The sequence below is a fragment of the Branchiostoma belcheri genome, unplaced genomic scaffold (assembly GCF_001625305.1).
Source record: "Branchiostoma belcheri isolate BF01 breed outbred unplaced genomic scaffold, Haploidv18h27 scaffold71, whole genome shotgun sequence".
Lineage (NCBI taxonomy): Eukaryota > Metazoa > Chordata > Leptocardii > Amphioxiformes > Branchiostomatidae > Branchiostoma > Branchiostoma belcheri.
This window is the reverse complement of record NW_017804365.1, coordinates 343,542-365,713: the sequence shown is the minus strand read 5'-3', so window position 1 is coordinate 365,713 and position 22,172 is coordinate 343,542. Positions and strand designations below refer to the sequence as shown.

At 41.8% G+C, this 22,172-nt stretch overlaps 1 protein-coding gene and 1 pseudogene across 1 annotated transcript in view; one reads left to right on the top strand and one right to left on the bottom strand.

The window, feature by feature from the left end:
- Nucleotides 1-2,078: 2,078 nt before the first annotated feature.
- The window catches only part of LOC109484921 (WD repeat-containing protein 27-like), a 102,578-nt gene continuing 82,484 nt past the window's right edge, over nucleotides 2,079-22,172 (bottom strand). Inside the window, exons 13-15 of the mRNA XM_019788273.1 lie at nucleotides 15,463-15,561; nucleotides 11,247-11,324; nucleotides 2,079-2,547 (exon numbers count right to left, since the gene is read on the bottom strand). Of these exons, the coding sequence (XP_019643832.1) occupies nucleotides 11,271-11,324; nucleotides 15,463-15,561 (153 nt within the window). The 3' untranslated portion in view covers nucleotides 2,079-2,547; nucleotides 11,247-11,270. The remainder of the gene's footprint in view (nucleotides 2,548-11,246; nucleotides 11,325-15,462; nucleotides 15,562-22,172) is intronic.
- Nucleotides 7,217-9,014, top strand: LOC109484885 (annotated as a pseudogene).

The window sequence follows — 22,172 nt, the reverse complement described above, 5'->3', positions numbered from 1 at the left end:
AAGTCAGACTCCCATTTCCAAACCAGGGCCCGGCCGGGTTGTTCACTTTTAAGAAAAACAATTCAGATCAAGAATACAAATAGTCTTCATGATTAATTTTTTGTTTGTTTTGTTTTTATATCATAATTTCATTCCCACAAACTGCCCAGCCAGTCCCTGGGTCGGGAATTGTGACCTTACTGTCCTTAGCATTGCTGTGTATCTGACGATAGGATAATTTCAACTATAATTTAGCATTTTCAGCCTCTTTTTTCCTCCCTCCAGCGTGGGGACAGCCCTGCTTGTTGACCATCTGAGGGGCAGGCACTTGTACAGGGAAGGTATGTTAGGATGCTGGCACACTTCCCAATATGGGAAGAGGTGCATCAGAATGCTGCTGCCTGCTGTTTACGACAGTTTGGAAAAAAATCTTCTGACATCCCCAAATATTGACCCAGCACTTGGAGACGGTAGCGGCTGGTAGTAGCTGCGGTGTCATCGTGTGCTACATACAACGTTGAACAGTCCTGGACTTGTAAATGCGAAGATGTCAAATTCTGTGAGAAAGTGACAAACCTTCGCATTCTTCGACATCACGTACTAAGACCGAAAGTGTGTCGGAATTTTACACCGAGGGCATTAAGTTCTGGATAAAGACCGATTTGTAATCTAACCAAGATTTATCTCAGGCTTTAAAAGTTTCCTGGCTAAATAAATCTTTTATAGTGCAGTTTGTACGGGATCTGAATGGACCTAGAAGTACTCTATGCGATGTGTTAAGTAGGACACTGCACACTTGTTATCTGAGCAGTCAAGGCATGTGGGGGAATATGGCACTGGAGGAATCCTGTCAATACATGTACTTCATTGCAAATATTGTTAAAATACCAAAGCATACCAGTTAAGAAAGCAAAACGAGGGGTAGTCCCCTTTGGGGGACAGTGTGGGTATTTTCCATGACAGGTTCTCAGTGATTGTAACATTTGGGGACAGTAGATTGACAGACATGTCTACTCCCCAGCTAGGGGGTAGTCTGTCCTGAGGGGGTCCTGTAGATGTCATGTCAACCTGTGCCATCCTGGGCTTCACCACTGACAGCTGCTATCTCTAGGCAGCGCCAAACACTGACAGTTTAGACAGGGCAACGGACACCCAGACACCCAGGGCATGCACTATGCTACCCTATTCCATTGCTGTCTTATCTGTGCATAGACAGAAAGTTGGGTTCTCTTCCCAACTTGTGAAGAAGATTCTGGTGTGTCCTAGGCTTCAGTACTGACAGCTGCTGTCTCTGGACACTGACAGTTTAGACAGGGCAACAGACACCCAGACACCCAGGGCATGCACTATGCTACCTCTGTCATCCCAGCACTAACAGTGGACTGGACCTGATGGACACAATGATGGTCATACATGTTTGTATTCCCAGTGGGTTCCATCATCATGTGTCTGTAAGCCAACATCAATGTCAGCAGACACTGCGTCATCACCTCACTGGTCCATGTACTACCGGTAGATCAGTGTTCTAGCCAGTGTCTTGTCTTTCCATCATTTGACAGGAATTTTCTGATCAAAAATCATCTTTGATGGACAAAAGTCGGTGTTTAAAGATATGGAAAGAGATGTCACTAGGCTTAGGATACCAGCAAAATTTGTCCCTCAAAAATGCAGAAAATAGTGTTTCAGAAGATTTCCAAATTTTCCCAGGAAAGCACATGCCCCCAGACCTCTCTATGATGTCTTTGCTGCTCAACACAATGTTATGGCAAACAAAATTAAGATGACAGAAAAAATAATTCAGGCTAGGTAGATAGAACACTCTAGTAGATGAAGGAAGGCTAGGGAAATAATGACACATTCACTTGTATTGTAAATTCCATCTCGTCTTTGTAATTGTATGCAAAGGATAATAATTTTACAGTACAAATTTCACAGAATTACTGTTCAGTCACAAAATTGTATGTCCAGACAGTGATACATAATGACTACTTTTCCAGAAGTCTCTATCAAGAAACTCCTAGTTATGTGTTGTGAACATCTAGAAGACATCAGATTTCAAATATCTGTAACAGAGAACATTTCTTCCTACAGGAACCTGACTATAGGCAACACAACTCTTGTATCTAGGGGAACAAAAGTACCAACAATTGTACTACAGTCAAACCTGTACAAGTGACCACCTCTACATAAGAACCACCTGGTCAAAAAAATCATGACCTCTTTATTATGGTCCCTTTGATAATTATGCCCCTTGAAACAAGTACATGTATAAAGAATCCTGTTCACATAGACTAGATTTTACCAGCTCCCTGAGTGGTCTTCTTGGCAGGTTTGACTGCACAGCAAATGGCAATCTGGACTGAGACAATTATACTGCCTGTCAACGGCTTGACATTGAGGCAATTACCTATTTGAGAAACATGTTCACAGTGCACTGAGAGCTTGAGTAGATGGCAATCACAACTGTAGAATGGTGCCAACACTAGTGTGGGTACCTCCTGCCTGGAACCATGTAGGTGGGGTGCACCGTGCACTGTCTTCAACTGCTGAGCAGAACTGTTACCCATTCTGCAAAAATGTGCGCAACAACAATGTGGTTATATTCAAGTAAGATATTAATGTAATGTCTGTACTTCACTTGTAAGAGATGTACAATAAAAGATCTTTCATTCATTTTATATTTTGGAAGCCAAGTTGAGAAAACTGCACTTGTGAACAGCAAACTATACTTCCCAAACATGGTTTTACTAGTATATAACCTCCCGTATCTGTCATCAATGCTGGGTTCAGGAAGAAGAAAATTAAAAGAAAATCCTACAGGTAAAACTGCCACCTACCCAGAAGTGAGCAAATTGATCACAAGCATAAAAGATGCCTAATTCTAGGAGGCATGATAAAATGTGTTTTACATTTGAGGGGTTTTGAATAATGAAAAAACAGAAGGCATTTTTACCATGCACAATGCCCTGAACTTCAACATCAAATCAAATCTGACATTCTTTCTGTGCCAATAGATAGCTTGCATAGTTGGATGCAAAGGAGTAGGGGGTGAAAAAGGTTAGAACTCCCCCTTATCATACCAACATAAGTATTTCATTAGGGTTTTCTGATTTACAAAATGCACAGCTACAAATGTAGTTGGGCCAACTCCACTTTTCCAAACCAGCTTTCTTTAAAAAAAATTACTTTTAGAGTCTTATGTACAGTCTTCCTAAGCATGCCACTGATGGCTCATGCTTCACGTGTCTATTGAGATCCCAAACCTACACTGCTTTAGGGTATTGCACACGTGTCAAGTTGACCATGACCTCTTATGCAACAGCTAACCCTTTTCAGGCTAGGAGGGCCAAAATAGAAGTGTACGTTTGCCAGGGGTGGTAGAGACAGGAACGCCATGTCATTGCTCTGAAGCCAACTTTGCCATTAATGACATTTTTGGCATACATTTGAACTACATTCTGAAAAATAAGTGGACAAAAACAACTTCATTGGTATGATATGGTCCATAAGAAACAGCCTACAATGAAGCAACAGTTACTGATAAAAGCAAATTTGGAGTAATGCTCTTGAGCGAAAAGCAAAGACTTTCATTTTGACAAGTTATACCTCACACATTAACTCTGACAGGCGGTTTCATTAGAGGGTACTTGCTAAAATGCTGCCCATTTCGGTGCCAGAGATTCACTGAGACGAAAGCTACCAGATAGGATCAACTTCAAGTTTCCAGTGTTGTTGACCAGATTAACCCTGTGAGGGGGAAACTACAGGTAGCTAGGAGAGATGTCAGAGAAAGTTTGGAACGCCCCGTACTCATAAGATGTTCTTGTGGCAAAAAGATGTTCCTGGCATCCCTCTCCGATGACAACTGATGAGGTCAAATGAGCTTGTTGCTGACGTGTGACCAGTCCTGACATTTACCTGTGAAAGCTATTTTTTGGCTGTGAAGGAGGGAAAATATCAGCTACTGTTTCAGCCCTGTTTGCTCAGTCCGAGAGCGGATTCCTGCGCAGCTACCGGCCTGGAACACTGACTGATGTTGTTGTTGTGCAACCTTTAACATTTGTGTAAGTACGGGTCAACATTTCCACTGATCAAGAGGGCCCTGTATTGTGAGGGTCAAGCCGCTATCCCCTGACATTTTGCTTGGAGTGTCCCCGTGTACTCAGTTAGGGACTGCCTTTGTCCCGGTAACAGTTTTGTTAAAGACTTATACACAATCTCCATGACAGCATGGCACTTATGCCAGGAATCGGCGAGGTATTTAGAAGAGCATTAGACCTTTTGGCCAGCATTTGCTCCTTTGCATCAGTGGGTAAATGAATTCTGAGCATACCGCTACTATTTAAATCATTGTGTTGACTAGTATGATATCTATAAGGCACCAGGGCAAGTGTTTCCAAGCACAACATTTACTCAACCCCAGAGGGACTCCATCCTTAAAATAAATCTACATCAAAAAAAGACATATTGTACAGTAGTCAACTGATCTCTACTAGTAACTGACCAGGAGTAAATTTGTCCGAACCTTTTTTTTTGTCCGAACCAACCTGTCAATTATTCTACAGTTTACTTGCAAGATTCAGTCTAAAGTACATATACTTTGTCTAATGTTTCATTCAAAATTGTCTTTTGCAAAAGCTGATTCTTACACGTCTTAATTGATGTTAAAGCTCTACAAAATATTGAAAGTTCCCTCTGTATGATTTCTGTTTAGGTAATGTGCAACTACCTGAAACAACAAAAACAAAGATCTGTAATTGTACGGTAGTTTGAAGTTAAGGAAAACATAACGTTTGTAACGGCAGCACGTGTTATTCATACCCTGTGGCTAATATTAGACTCCAAGGCTCCTCCTTGTTTGATTAACCCAAAGGGAGAAGGCCACCGCTATTTCTCACCGCCTTCCTAAGATGCTAATTCTTTAGAGAATGTCTCCACCAAGGTCGATTGTCCCAATAACATTCACCTCTTTTCAGACTCCCAGACTCCTTGTCTTGCGCCTCGGGCCAGTGTTTGAGAACCTTGACATTGAGCGTATATTAAGACCACGGCAAGTAAAACTACATGTATTTCTGGGTTGTGCCTTTGATAGATACGAAGAAAAGAAACACCCCCGTGCTGCAATACTTTCTTGTGCTGAGACGTGTCCTCTTTGGGGGAAACACATATATCTCCAGAGCTCAAGTACAGAAGTTCAACTTGGAAGACAGGCATCTATTTGCTTCGAAGTGATTTATTCTGCAAAGAGCACCTTTGTGTGCTATATCAGACACTAAGAACACAGCACGGACCAGAACAGGAAGACCAAACTGGCGCAAGCTGGACAAAACAGGAAACTGGACAATTGAAACTGTTTGAGCTTGAAGTACAAAATGTTTAAGCTGTATGTTATTTTGGCAAAATAGCCAGGAATCTTGCAGGGTATATTTGCTCTGCCATGGAGATGACAAAATGGGTGTCGTTGGCCTTCCAAGATGTACATATACTCGTATTTTACTAAGAACGCATGATAGATATCACCATCGTCACTGTCACGCGGGCAAAATGGCCCGGGGACATTTACCGAACCTGACTTCCGTTTCCTAGAACACATACGAACGGGATAAACATGCAGGGCAGGAAAGCCCTTTTACACGGCTGTGACATCATCAGTGACATCACCGTGTGACTCGGAGGTGAATCATGACTGATGCGCGTGGAGATAAGATCTGGCATTCTTGAGAATTAGAGGCAGGCACTTTCCGTCAGGTTGGCAGCCATGGCCGCTGGGCAGGAAGTGCTACCAGGGGGTCAGGTGTGATCACGGACATCTGGCTGCTGATGGACGCGGCTCTTCATTCCACGAACCCCCTGAACTCCAGAGGATCCTCCCATTGATGACGTACAGGCCAACTGAGGTGTCTGTGATGCAATAATGTCTGTAGGGCACCACACCATACATGGGCTGCCATGTGACCACTTTAACCTGGTGCAGCTTTCCACGAATTCAACTGTAGAACTTAGCTTTGTTCGATCTTAGTTGTAGTAGACCATACAGAAGTCCCAGTACTTCTGTTGAGTCCATTAAGAATCTATAATTCTACCCTGTTTCAGGGTAACAGTCTTGTCTGAAGAAGAAGAAGCCTTCCCCAAATTCAACAGTAGAGCATAGATTTAAACATTGAAGACACTGAGGCATGGGTACTCCTAAATCTTAACACATCTACCTATGGTATGAAAACAATGCAGTGACGTTTTTCACTAGTGACCTGGTAAGACTGTGAACACAGACAGACACATGTTGTTTGCATCCATACGACGACGTTGTCTCCCCGAAAAATCCGCACCTGGGTGAAAATTGTACGTGTCTACACGGTACAGTATGAGTTCGAGCCATGGCCACACAAAACATCTCACGCGACCACAGCCTTAATGTACTGCTAGTGCCAACACGGAGTGCCTGACCTAACCCTTTATGACATTCTCCAACATGCCAGGCATTCTAAATCCTCCCAAAGACTCCTGACGAGGAGACATCTTGCTGTTTGGCATCCAATCACCAGGGAAATTCGTTATGACTTCTCCTCGTTACGTACTTAGCACTTGACTTCAACGACTAAAAGGAAGGAACGTGTTTAAAGAATCTGTTGGGCTTGGCAATTTGTATGTGTGACTGTGAGCTTAACATTTGTTAAAGCTAAGGTTCTTCGGGCCTTTTCCTCTAAGTAAACTGAATGTCAAGTAGAGGGGGTATTTAGGCCTAAAGCTAAGTGCTAATCTTGGATCTGGCAAGGACAGTAACTCTATTAATAGGTACATTTAAATGTCCTACCACACTTATTGAAAAGTCCTTCCCAGTGTGAGTGGTTCAAACCTTACAGTCCGGTCTTACGCATCTTGTACTCACTGTACAAAGCTGGTCATGTGTTATGCCTAAAGGCAGTTTATCGATTGTGCGAAACACAAAGATCTTTTGGTGGCTGCAAGACAGTATCAAATTGGCAGGGCAGTATCAAGTTGGCTGTCAAATAAAAAGATACCAGGAAGACCAATAAAAATGCCTAAGAACGTGTCAAAACTAAGCCGAAGCTTGAACCTCTGCTTGGAGAGTACAATTTCATGGCCTGGTATATAAAATGCCCTGAAACTAGCAAAACCTTGGAATCAGCCAAGAATGCCACAGTGACTGTAAAAACTATTCTTAGATACAATAAAAGTGTAGACAAACACTGAATGTCAGTTGGAACTGGCGTTCAAGATGAAGTGATTAAGAAGGAGCGCAGCGGGGCATTCCGATCATGACCTTTTGGCCACACCTGTATGTCACTTCTATTTCCATCCTAAGTTATTGTCCTACATACTTAGATAGCATTTCTGAAGTGACCTACATGTAGTTTGCTGGGAAAAAAGACAAATGCAAGAATTGCCCTTGAGCTCCAGTTTCCAGTGGTAAGCAAAACACTTGGGAAAGTATTTCTGGAGGACTGCGGATTCTAACATCTTACCTGCCTGCTCCACCCTCCCGTAAAGTGTTCCTGACACTTTGTTTTCACAACCTGACTTTGCTAACCTTGTTGGTGGGTGTTCCTCTTGACAGAGAGACTTTTCCCTGATAAGCTATCTTGTTTAAGTACAACATAGAGCAATGGGACGACTTCTAAGAGGTAAGCAAGCTTTCCCTGGCTGTAACTTTCAGATGGGAAAGTTTACCTTTAACAGTGGTGTCCACGTTATACAACCAAAAACTTTCATTCTGTTCTTAGCTCGACTACAAGTTGTTGGAAATGGTAACAGTGAAAGCCAATGTAAAGGATGAAGCTATTCAGGAGATAAAAGGGGCAGATTAGAATATTGGTAGTGTCAGCTTGTCTTTTCATGAGTAACTAACTTGTTACTGGTACATCCAGCAAAGTAATAGAGGTACATTTACGTCTACACTTGATCTAGGGCACAGGCATTAAAATGTCTTGCAAATGTTAACAGCCTTGCCCAGTCTACTGTAAATCACAATTTTTTCACGGTACTGTGCTTTATATATTCATGGTTTTCACGACCACTTCTGTACCGTGAACTTATCATTGAAATGAACAAATAATTCCCTGACTTTCTTTGGGCTGCACCGGCCTCCACTGCGAATGTATAGTTCCGTGAACATGTCCATTTTCCTCAGACCGTGAACTTTTGCTACCACAAACATAGAGTGATTTACAGTATTCACCCCCTCCCCTTCAACACATAAAAAATTGGTTTACGCTTTATGACACAGCAGTGGCTGATAGGGCATATTTTTGGCCCACATCCTTCCCTTTCTCCAATGTCAAGGTCAAGTAAGATCGGGACAACCCAAGGACAGGAGTCTCCCCGATCCCTGTGAAATGTCGACCCACAGGTGGCTGAGTGGGTGGGAGAGGGACATCCAGTCACCCCTGTTCCTGCCAGAATCCTCCCTGGCTCCACACATGGTACTGATCTGCCCCAGCACAGGCAACTCAACAGTCCAAAATACCTCCCAGCCAGCGGATTCCAACACTTCAGTCACAAATTTACCACTTCCGGAAATATGGGTCAGGAAGTGAGATTTTCGCCGTTGCCAGTGCGGTAATACTGGGGACGGGACCGATAGTTTTGTCATGCCCTACATGTGTTCGTTATCACTCACAACACAATGAACAACGAGGAAAGAGGTGTAGATGGTTACAGATTAAACATCATAGCGGGTCTGCATGGGGGGATCCCATCATCGCTTAACGGTAAATTTAGGAAGGCCGATAACGCTTAACGGTACATTAGGTTGTTCTTGTGTAAGGCTTTGGGGACGACTTTTGTACTCATGGGGTGTCTGGCAAAACTAGTCTGTGGACCTTGGTGTTCCGTTATGATTTCAAGGGCAATAGGGCTATGCTATGTTATACAAAGAAAGGCCCTTATCAAAAGTGTATCTTAGTATGAAAACGTGAATATCAAGGAAGGCTCAGTTAAAAGGACTATCACAGAGATACTGTACTTTCTTCTCTCAGTACCTGGTGTACTTCTAAGTCACTTTGTAAAGGCAATGACTCAAGATCACATTCCTGAAATACAGCCTTGAGCAGGATCTAGGAGGACACTGTTAGCACTTATCTCACAGGAAAAGATTGAATTTTATACCAAGAATTTAAGAAAATCTTTTTTCCCCAGTTCCATATATGCTGATGGTGCTAGAGTTCGCAAAAGTGTTTCTCCTTCTCAGGAAGTATTGACTTTCCAACGACAAGTTGTGGTACGACAGTTCTCAGTGAATTTTATACCAAGAATCTAAGGAAATCCTTTTTTACCGCATATCCTGACCGTGCTAGAGGAGTGTCACTAACAAAAGTTTTCCTCATTCTCAGGAAGTATTGACTTTCCCAAAACAAATTGAGGGATGACAGTTCTCAGTGAATTTTATACCAAGAATTTAAGGAAATCCTTTTTTACCGCATATCCTGACAGTGCTAGAGGAGTGTCACTCCAGAGTCCAGAGAGTATTCCTCACTCTCAGGAAGTATTGACTTCCCCACAACAAACTGTGGGATGGACAGTTCTCTAGGGACATGTATACATCCTGTCATTAACCTTAACCATACAAATGGCAAGGTTGACAAATCCTTTAAAGCATACCGTGTACTAGAACCTTTATACCACTAGTACAAGTACTACCAATGGCAAAGTTGACAAATCTTTTAAAGCATGCACAAGCCTACTGTACTTAAACTTTCTACCATTGGTACTTGTAGGTACAATGTACTAGTACATGTACAAATGGCAAGGCTGACAAATCTTTTAAAGCATGCAGAAGTCTACTGTACTAGAACCTCTCTACCAGAATACAAATGGCAAGGCTGTACAATAGTCAAATGCAGGCTAAGTAATTTTGTGTCTTATTTCCAATATTCATATGTATTTTACTTGCCCAGTGTTTTTGAGTAATATGTTGACTGATATGAATAAAGATTGAAGATTGACTGACAGATAATGAACTCACTCTTACTCACTCACTCCTCACTCACTCCTCACTCACCCACTCAGTCTCTCACTCACTCACTCACTCACTCACTCACTCACTCACTCACTCACTCACTCACTCACTCACTCACTCACTCACTCACTCACTCTCTTCCATAGCTTTACTACTGGTAATATATATAATGTACATGTACACTGTATAAGGTACATATAAGGTAAGGTAAGGTAGACAATAGATATCTAAAAAGAGTCAATTCTCTTCTAATTGAAGATCTCCTGATTTATAACCGTCTTGATGACTTAGTAGAGCTAAATGCAACCAACTTAAAAAGATTAACTGAACTTCGTCATGCAAGCACACATGTAAGTGAGGGACTGAATAGCTAGCATTCCAGATGGTTTAGTGAGTGCCGCATCATGACATCACTAGGATATACACACCTTTCCCCCAAAGGCATTCAGTACCACAGGATGAAGTTTGGCTTACTCAGTGGAATCTGGACCAGGACACTAACTGAGTGACAAGTGGAACTCCGGTGCATTCAATTGCTGATGCACACACAACATACCAACTTACTTGTGGTGTCGAGAATTACCTATTAGTAAAATGATTTTTTAAGGGCACCCAGCGCCGTAAAACTGGATTTTTATGGTCAATTTTCTGGTAGATCATAGTATACTACATGTAAATCTGGGAGGCAAAAATGCAATATTGCTGATGGAAAATGGTTTCCTGTTTCATATCCTAAGCAGGTTCTGGCTATCTATTGGTGGTACAAAAAATAAAGGGACTCCTCACATATGTACAATGTAGCTTGTTTTTGGGCTACCAAGTATTCAAATGCTTCAAGTATGAAATCATGATGAAAATGTGCTAAGAAATGGCAGTAGATGTCAATACCAGACCAATTTCCTCATACAGTATATTTTGCCACCCTGAAATTACTTTGGATGCCTTTAATAAACAGGTGGGAATGCCTTCAGCTTCTCTCCCTCTCTCTATCCTTTCCTTATAAAAAAGGCTAAAAGGGCACTAGAGGTGATGTGCTTATCCTGTATAGGATTATTGTAAGTGATAAAACAAATCCTAGAGAGATTATCAGTGCTCCCATCTAAGCTTGACCTTTAGAGATCACATCCATGCCAGCAGGAGAACTCAGCTACTGTCATGTCATCAACCACACATAGATTATGTTACAGGAAGGCTAGTGCTGGCCAGCACTATAAGTGACTGAATCAGCACACGCACATCACGCAAAGTACAAAAAAAAAATCAGTTGCAGACTGGTGGACTTTGTACTTACCATTTGTGTGATACAGGAACACGGTCATCTGTTCTCCACATAGGAGTGTAATTTTCCATCCACCGATGATGTCACCAGCTGAAAGATAAGAAATAGCATGGGGTTAATGCTGTTAAAGTAGAGGATTTTAGTCAGGCTTTTAGCTAGGGGGTGTCCAGGGTGTCTTTTGGACGCCCTGTACTGAAAATAAGAAGAAATTGGACGCCCTACTTTTTTGTAGGACACCCTAAAGACGCCCTATTTTTTCCACTCCCAACCCCTGCCATGCACACATGCCTCCCTTCAGCCTTACTATAAATACAAAAATGATGGTTTACTGAAGGAAAAAACTCAAATTTACACCTGAAAATGCAGAAAGTAGTGTTTGAGAGCATTATGAATTTCAAAAAAGCCCCCCTAAAATCTTGCACTCAGCATGTCTTCACTGTGCATAGCATACAATAAAAAAAAATGGACGCCCACCAAAAAAATCCTAGCTAAAAGCCTGATTTTAGTTGATACAGCTCTTTTTTGCACAATAATAGACTACGCATACAAAAAAGCTCCAGACATGTCTGTGTTAGTACAAAGCTTGAAAAGAAACCCCTTTTCTTCTATATTTTCAGACATTATGTCATTAGCACATCCAACAGTTTGTTTGTACCATGTCTGTCTTCTACCCCCCACCCTACCCAAGAAAACTGTTTAAAACAGTCTAGTCAGTTCTTCAAGTCTATAAATCTAAGGCTTAGTAAGGGTCTCCAAGAAGAAATGATCAACGATTGGCTTAAATTTACCCAAAGTGATTTCAGTGCAGTAAAACTGGATGTTCAAAGTCAATTCTGTGGTCATTTCTTTATGAAGCAAGTTGAATCAACCCTGCTTTGATGTAAGCTAAGAACGTACGTTTAGATCATACATCATCTCGAGGGCTGGCATTGATGTGTGTGAAAGCAGGCCTATTCACACGCAGTAAAAATTTGTGCAGTTTTCCTATGCTTGCGTGCATACCCACTTTTCATACCGTCTGGTTTTTGGCTGTGTATAAATTGGGTCTATGACTCCGACTAGGATCAGTTGCTGCTACTTTGGCCATGGTTTGTACATGTAGGAAGGTGGAAGAAAGGCAGAGAAAGTGAATGACAAACTTAAGGAATCTCAGGAATGCTAATTGCATTTTGATAGAGTCCTTTGGATTCTAGTAGAGAACCCTCCCACTCTGTATAATAAAGTACCCTTGTTAGGGATGTACGTAAGCGACAGCTGGTTGACATTTGACAGTACTTCGCTCCTTGTGTGCCATCTTCGCTTTAAGGCATGAGGACAATGACAAGATAACAGGTCTCTTAGATGAGCAAGATGTAGCAAGAAATTGTGTAATCATCCACGGAAGTGAAATACTTTGTAGGCAAACCTCAGGCTTTACTTATATACCTTAATTGTCCTTTAACATGCACGAATCCCACCCAGCATTGAACTATTTTTACCCCCAAACTCTTTGAAGTTGACAGTGTAGAAAAGGCTGAACAAAACCAAAAGGGGATAAAGGTTTTAGGGCATCCAGAAAGAACAAATCTCTGTACTAATGCAGCTTCAAGGCATCTGCATTTTCTGTCAGGCATATTGGGTCCATCCCTACTGGTATTTACCATCATGGTATTTGATACAATGTATCAAAAATGTCAAATGTCTATTATTTGAAAATACTGGCTTAGACAACACCAATTTGTTGGTTCTCAGACTTTTTTCAGAAAAAGAAAGCAACAGGGAAAAAAACAGACCTTAGCATACTGGTAATAGCATACTGGTAATGATAGTCCCAAATGCTATGATAAGCACAATGATCAGTGGACAACAGCTTAACGTCCCGTCCTAGGGACTGCAACCCTTTCCAGTAGGGTGCATGTCATGTGAGCAACAACAGTCGGGATTCAAACTCCTAACCTCTTGGTCCAGAGGCAGGGTCACTAACCACTGATGTAGAGAGGTGTTTGTCCCTAGTATGGGGTCTGAGGAGGGGTAACACCTATCAATCACTGACCTTGTCCTCAGTTATCATTAGAAGGAGTAATACCACTGAACATTCTGAATGAGGTGAACTACCAGGAACTTCTGCCAGCCTTTCAGCCGCGCCGCGGGCAGCCAGACAATAATGGTCATGTCTGGCAAGTGCAGCTTTAGCTTGGACAAGCATTTTCCAACAAAGACATCATTATAGACTGGCGTGAATACCAGGCTTTAAAAAAAATGCAGGGCTTGTTTGTTTCTCAAAGTTACGGGGTATCAGGAGAGGCGTGGAGTTTGGGCTAGAACCACCCCATGCCTGGATGAACGGAAACCAGGAGGTGTGTACTTAGCAAGCTCGCCTGCGGAGCTTCTATGCTGCTTTCAGTCTCCGCCGGAGATAAAAACGTTGTCTGCATACAGAGTTGACTCAACAAAGGGGGTAGAAGCCTGAAATGTAGGGCAGCCAAAAGCAGTGGGAACCTGAAAGTTCATTTTTAGTCTCCATCGTGCAAGATGCTGACAAGATGCTTTCCTTTTTAAGTTGTTACTTGTACATGTGTCAGGTTGTCCTGTCACTTCTACTACCAGTCACCTAATAGATTACACATTATCCAAAAGGGATTACAGGATAATCTGGGGTAAGACTCCCAATGGGAATCAGCTGCCTTTGCTATTGCAGTATCATGTACTGGTCGTCATGAAAAGTAGGTTAAAGACCAGGACAACCCACCCACAGCTAGTGTCAACATGGGCAGATAAAAAAGTGGTTCCTGGAAATGGAAATTTCATGAATCAATGTTGACAGCTGACGCCTCGGTATAGACAGGAGGTCAAGACTTGGCTAACAGAACCTGTGCAGCAATAGTGTTTCAGCCAGTCAGATTTGATAGATTGAACGTTCGAACAATCAAATCTGTGTTTACAATATGTCAGTATAACAATATGTTCAGTTTTCGTTAGTAAATACACACTGCTTTGGCCGTCTGACAAGGATACAGTGCAGTGTGTACTTATACTGCGCAGGCCTTCTAGTTACCAGAACTAATCATGTATTCAGTGTCCCAAACATGCCGGCTTCCATGGCCCAACATTTTCACAAGGGCTGTGTCCAGTGCTGCCTCCTACACTGTGACCAAACTAGACAACATTCAAAACCTTCCAGACAACAATTTCATGCTCGATTATGCAACCCTGCAACAGGACCAAAGGACGGAATATTGCATGCCTGCTCTCCAGCCACCTTTGTAAACCCCAAGACTTGCCATCATAAATGAAATGCTGACACTAAAAGTTGCTTACTTGCACAAAGACTGTGAGGTTGCGGGGTGCCACAGGTTTCCTCAGTTATGTTCGTAAAAAAAAACTTCCACCGTTGCACCATTGTAAGCCTGACTGTGGGTAATGTGATATAATCTAATTTCTAAAACTCAGTGGGCACAACAACACATTCTCCCCAGCAGAGCTCCCCCAGGGCTGCAGACTGGGGGAACTTTGTCATCCTGAAGTTGGTAGATTGTCATGCGGCACAGTGTGGGGTGGCAGCAGCTTGTTGGAGGTACTTACATAGCTGTGATTTTAAAGGGAAACAGCATGTGGTAATAGGAGATTGCCATTTATCTCATTTTAAAGGTACCGTAGCTGTTCCCTCGCCATGTTGTAAACAAGGCGGCGAGATGAAAGAAAAGAAGATGAACCAAGAACCATGGAAAATGCAGGATTAAACACAAAATAATGCCACAGAAGTGGTGATAAACTCTGCTTATTTACACTCATTCTTCTTAAAACATATCAAGGAAAAAGTAAATGATGCAGGTGAAATTTTCAAAAGCTTTCTGCAAATACATCAGATTGATTATAATGTCACAGAAGTGGTGATAAACTCTGCTTATTAAAAGGATGTAAGTAATGATGCAGGTGTAATTTTCAAAAGCTTTCTGTAAATACATCAGATTGGTAAATCAATTTAACACGATAGTTCTCATACGTACCCAACCTTATATTTCTCTACTGACATTTCAGGTAATGTGCTTTTTCCTTGTTGCTGGGACGTCTGCATCCTTAATTGCTGCATCCTCACAAAGTGGCAAGAAGACTTACATTCGAGAATGCATCCTTGTCGTGATGATTACTGGTACATCACAACAAGACATGGAGAAAGCAGCTACTGAAATGTCGGTAGAGAAAAAAGAGAGAAAACTGGGTTGAATCTTGCAGCCTTGTTTGTACCTACCTGAGGTGTGAGTGGATTGAAGGCTACGTCCGAAACCACATCAGTGTGACCTGTCAGCTTGTGCAAGGGACCGCTCTCTCTCACATCATAGATGTATGCCTGAGGGAATACAATGTATCAAACAGTCGTCAATGTCAGTTTCCTAGACTTGATCACATGAAATTGTATTTCGTGTCATGTCCCACCTTTCTTGTGGCCATTAAAGAATAACAGGGATCAAGAACAATAGATCTTCAAGGTTAGCTTGTCACTCATAATTGCAAAATTAATGATTCAATGAAGATTGCAGCAGTCCAAGGCTTTCAATTGGTAAGTAAAAGATTTTATTCAATGATATTGAATATATTCAATAATAAGTGAAATTTTTTTAAATACATGTATAACATATTGTTACGATGATATGTTGTTATTCAAATTCAACTTCAATGTTATTCCAAGTATTTTTCTAATTTTGAGCTGGATCTCACAAGTTGTCTGTCTGAATTCCAATTCAGCCTATGGGTTGCTATAAGTGTAATGACATGTAAAATGTAACTTGTGAATAAATAAGCTATTATTACTACTTGAAAGTGTGGAATAAGTGAAGTCATTGATCACAGGAATGAAGGACAAGGTTGACATTGTTACAAGAAAAGGTACATGTAACACATCAACGAAGCAAATCAACTGTGCACTGGGGTTTTCTCACTTGACACATCTCATTTAAGATTGATAAAGCCATCGCTTTCTGACATGTAATTCTGCAAAGCCTTCAAGTTTTGGAAAGTTCTAATTATACTGTGTCCTTTGCTCTCCTTTGTAGTCTGTATCAGACAAAGGAGCCAAGAGCTGGCCACCTGCTAGCTCTGATGTCGCAAATCACATGTAAACAATGTTGTGAGCAACAACAAAAAGTGCAGGTAGAGGGTGGAAGACATGCGATGCTTCAGCAGGAGTAGATAGAGGTGTGTAAAGCATGTAAAGCACATAATGCACGTAAGTCACGTAATACTCCAAACCGAATGACATACAAAATACTTCACCCTGATTTTTAGTGTGACTTTATAGCATAGTGTACATGATGTCCCCATATTATAATTATCTATAGAGTACAAGTCTTTGCAACATTTTTTACAACATGCAAAACATTAATGACCAGCAAAGCTACATGAACAGAAAATTTGAAAAATACAATGATCTGACATCCATTCTGTATAACTAATTTCTAGAAGATAAGCCATATTGGTGTAACTACATGTAGTCTACCTTCAAGTGTATTGTTCAAACAGAGATTACATATTGCCTCAAGCAACAAAAAAACTGAAACTTATATGGCCTCTGTGCAGAATTCTGTTTGATATAAAAAGTTTTGAGTACTAGTAATATCATCTCATAGATATGATATTTAATTGAAATGGTTACACCTACATAATGCGGTGACTGACCTGAAGTTACAAACTTTGGGTTCAATGCCCTCTGGTACAATTTTGAATTGTTCTTCAGTCCTTGTCACCAGAACTAAGCCCTTTGCAATAGCCTTTGGCTACATGGGTAGTCTTTGTTGTACTATGTTATGCTGCTGGCAAAGCAATAAAATACAGTACATAAAACAACTCAAGGCTCTGAGAATTGATCCAGAAGACATGTTGTTTACCTACGTCTATTTTATTTATGATGTTTGTTTGTAGGATGCAGTCTATAGAATGCGGAGGGATGGCCACAAGATTAGACTAACAGAATTTGTGACAGGCCTAAGGCCACACCAATTTAATTTGTTGGTTCTCTGATTTTTTCAGAAAAAATCTGAAGCAACAGGGTGAAAACAAATGTGTCTAGGCATCCTATTATAGCCCCAAATGTTACGATAGGAACCATGAAGTCAACACAAAAGGCTGGGTTAATATTTAAACAATGAATTTTGAACTTTTAATCAAACCACTGCATTGATAGAATGGAAAAACTGCAACAACTCGGAAGAATAGGACTCAACTGTTGGGGGCAAAATATGAGCATATTTGAGTTGATTCAGAACCAGAATCTTTTTTTTTTTTTGCAAATCAAAAAAAAAAAATAAAGAGGCGAATCCAAGAACCAACAAATCAAATTGGTGTGGCCTAATCTGAATGCTAGACACTACTATCATCCCAACCTGGGAGAGGATATTAGAGCTTTCTCTAGGGGATTACCATCAGAATAAGATAAGCAGTAAAAGCAAGCTTGTGCAAAGTCTTCACCCTGGCTGATACATTGTTGGTCATCATCATACCAGTGTGCCTGCTCATCTTTCCATGCCATGTCCACTCTCCTTCATAAACTGTGTTGTGTCCTTAAAAGAAAGGGTTCAATCCCTGAGGCATGATATATATGTACACCTCATCATGGCCTTAGCAAGGACACTCAGTTTAGCCGTGAGCCTAAAGGCACAAAAAATGTGTTTTTTGTTAATCTTTAGTTATTACATAGATGTCTCACCTTCACCGATGCATAAGCTTATAGATTATACAATCTGTAGCAGCCCCACCCCCTTGAGTAGAATTGCTAGATACAGTTTCCACAAAATTGTCACAAATTGTAGAGAGGTGGTTGTCCTTGAATATTCTAGGAGAGAGGGGAGGTGACACAACACTTTCTGGCAGTGTTCTAGCTAACTGACATTTTCATCTGTCATCTTGATTTGATTCAGATTCAGATTCAGATTCAGATTGACTTTATTGATGTCGCAGTGGGGTACACTGAATTAAGATCAATATTACATAAAAGTACAATATAATGGTTGGCGATATAGGTTAAAAGGTAGTGCAATAGCACAATACAGTACTGTACATGATTAAAATATAGTACAATAATCAATAAAAGAGGAGCGTCATATATATATACAAAGAATTGGTCGTGACAGTAAGAGAATGTTCGCTCATTGACAATTCATTAAAAGTAAATCACAGATTAAAAGTCATGCTGGTTCAACAATCGAGTCAGGTAGGGTATTGGTGAGTTTCTGTATCTCTGTGTTTTAGCCTTTGGAATATCAAGTTTTTGACCATTTCTGGTACTTCTGCCTGTGATACTAGATCTGCGACTCGGCAACCAATGCTCGAACTCAGACTTGATAAGTGATCTGGCAAAGTTCAGGCACAGAGTCTCACGCCTTTCGGCAAGCGTTGTGAGTTTCAGGTGTTCGAGTGAGCTTGCATATCCGGTATAGGCAGGACCCATGATGATCCGACAGGCTCTACGTTGTATCCGCTCCAGCTGATCAACTTGCTGTTTAGAAAGTCCCGGGGACCAGACGGGAGCAGCATACTCCATAAGTGGACGGATGTATGCAGTGTAGATGATTAGGAGTTCATTTTGTGAGAGGTTGAACTTCCTGAGACGCTTGAGAATAAACAGTTTCCTGGCAGCGTTTGCAGACATATGGTCGACCTGTTCGTTCCAACGTAGATCACTCTGAACGCGAAGGCCGAGTATCTTCAGGCAGGGGACAACAGACAGAACTGAGGAGTCAATCCGCAGTGGGGGTAACAGTGGTGGGTTTCTGCAGAATGTAATGTGCATTGCTATGCACTTGCTGCTGTTCAGGAGCATGTGGTTGTCCATTGTCCAGGAATGTAGTTGGTCAAGGTCGTTTTGGAGACAGGACGGCAGATGGATGGATCTTGTTTCAAGAAAGTTCATGTCGTCTACGTATTTCAGGGCATAACTGACGGCATCACTAGCGGCATCGTCGATCAGAACGAGGAAGAGTATAGGTCCCAGTAAAGTGCCTTGGGCAACTCCGCAAGAGAGGGTTACCCAGTCGGAAAGGGCTCCTCTATACCGTACTCTCTGTTTTCTCGCAGAAATGAAGTCGCACACCCACGGAACGAGCTCGGGCCTCAGACCCTTGTTGAGCAGCTTAGTGATCACTGTATTATGGTCCACTCTGTCAAAAGCCTTGGTAAAATCAGTGGCTACAATGGTGCTGATGGTTGATGGTGTGTCGGCTCCAAGGGATAGTCTGTCCACCAGGCTTAAGAGGGCGTGAACCGTGGAGCGGCCCTTTAAGCTGCCGAACTGCCGTTGGTCTAGCTTAATGTCGTCAGTAATCCACTTAGAGGCAAAGAATTCCGCAATCTTAGCGAACTGGGGGGTCAATGATATGGGCCTCAACTTGTCCAGTGTAGCAGGTTGGACTTTGGAACAGGCACAACCACGGCTTGCTTCCACTGGTGAGGGACCACGCCAGTTGCAAATGACGCATTGAGGATGTGGCAGAGGGGAGAAGTCAGCTCACAGGCAAACTCTTTAATCAGTTTCGGTGGGATGTTATCAGGGCCTGAGGCTTTGTTTGGCTTTACTGCTCGAAGACGCTGGTAGACATCCCAGTCGTGTAACCTAGGCAGCTGTTCAGGGGAGGGGAGGAAGGATGGTAACAAGGAGGTGTTCAGCTCGGGTAAGGCATTAGACACCTCGGCGAAGCTTGAGTTGATGATATTTGCGGTGGTGAGGTCATCATCAGCTGGAATGCCAGGAATTATAATCGTACTGTTGGGTTTCTTCATGTTAGCCATCTTCATGACTTCCTGGTGCCAGCGTTTTGGATTGGCGGATTTCAGCTTGCTAACTCTATCTGCATGATTTTGTTTGATCATGTTGAGGCTGAGGGGGGCTGGGTCATTTTCACCTAGAAAAATTTTGTTGGTAGACTTTAGAAGCTTAAGTTAATGACATGTCTTTCCATATCTTTAGTTGACACACCAGTGTTTGTCCGTCAGACTCAAAGACTGGCTGGAACACTGCTTGCTGGCCTTGCTACAGTAATAAAATAAGTTTAAAATTGTACTTCCATACTACAACCCATCAAAACTTCTAAGGTTTCAGCAATGTGTTGAGCTGACTGAATCATACAACATCTGCCTTTTAGTGTTTTTAAACCAGTTTTCCTTAACATACCAAGAAAACAGTAGCATCTTCCAAAAAAAATGGCCGGTACTTTTTCAACGATGTCAATAACCTTGGAATTAAAAAGCATAGCTGTAAACAAGTCTAGGATTGCAAAAGGCATTCAGGAATTGCAGCAGACAAAAGAAAACGTCATGTTCAGGATTTTCCACTTGACATAAGACTCGATCGAGCGAATCTTCACATACCTTCGAAACCCATTGTCATATAAGTTGTTTACCTGCCTCTTGTCATATATCATTGCCAAATAGGATTAAAAGATATAGGGAAGGCCGGTGTTGCTGACTAGAGGTGCTGTGCTCAGTGTCAGCCAGCATACCTCAGTCACACCCATGTACAAGCCAGACAAAAAATGTCCCTCAGGCTCAGACAGGTACATGGTAAGGTTCCCAGCCAGTCAAATGACATGTCTGATTTCCTGTCCATTGTCCCAGCTATTATCTGTCTGTGTGGACACAGATGACCGTGCTGATAGTCCACGGCAGAAACGCTGGCCTTTTTTTGTCCAGCCACAATAGACTACAACATAAAACTCACCTGTCTGTCATAGATAAAGTGAGGGATGCCCTATAAGATATATTACCCTAATGGAGTCTAAGTGATAGAGGGGGGTGCTGTAATTGACCACACGTAAGTGCACAGGGCGAAGAATACACACCCAAGACAGAAAATGTCTTTTTACAGCAAGTGATAAATTTGGCTAAAGGGTGCATGCTGTATTATTACTGCAATTACAACTCATTAACGACCCTATCCTGTGTCCTTCTCTGAATAAAAAGGTGAAAAACCTAATGAGGCGTGCGATGGGCCTGTGGAAGGTAAAGACATGACGCTAGTGTAATTGTCGTGACGTAAGAGATATGATGATGTCCAGAACATTTTTCAAGCAAGTGGACCTCTGCAAATTAACCAATCAGTACATAAAAACACCACAGAAAAAACAAGCTAAAGGCATCCAATGTAAGATCAGGGCAGCAACCCCCCCTCCCCCAAATATTCGTAAAGAGGAAATCTGTCTAATGATGACATTTACTGCATATTTTTGTCATCATTTCATATTTGATGTGTTTGAATTAGCCAAAAAACAATCAATGCAAGGATTCCCTTTATTTTTTTTATCAATAAATAACTACCAGTGCACCATACAAAACAAGCAACTGTTTTCAGTCGGTGACATTGCACTTTTCCCTCACAGATATTGGTATGCTATGAGAAAGGGTTGATTCAACTTTAATACTACTCGAAAAAAAAGGACTTGACTTTGAAAATCCAGTTTTACTGCCCTGAAATGGCTTGGGTGTTTAATGATGTGAAATGGCTTGGGTGTTTAATGATGTGAGAATTCCTCTGTTAGCATTCCAGTATTAGCTTATAATAGACATGCTTGAGTCTTGCTACTCTAAGCTAGAGGTTCAGAAAAGTCTCCTACTATGGGGGGCCGCATGCCCTTTTCTGTAGAGCATAATCTACCATTTTAATTCTACGTAGAGCATAGATGGACCGCTCTATGCGTCTTGCTTAGAGTGTAATTCACCGTTTTAATTCTACGTAATGCGTTGTAACTTCCCGCAAAAGCTAATGGGGAGGCTTCCTGATATACGTAGCCGGCTCTCAAAAGTTAGCCGTGAGCGTTGTAGGGACCCCCCATGCAGGCCCTCTACAATATGATGGGGGTACAGCCAGGCTGTGTTGTCCCAAACAACTGCCTGAACCTACCTGGTGAAAGATTGGCAGGTCCTAATGGGGGTGACTTGGCTCACCACCAAACAACTTATCTCACCTACAGATCT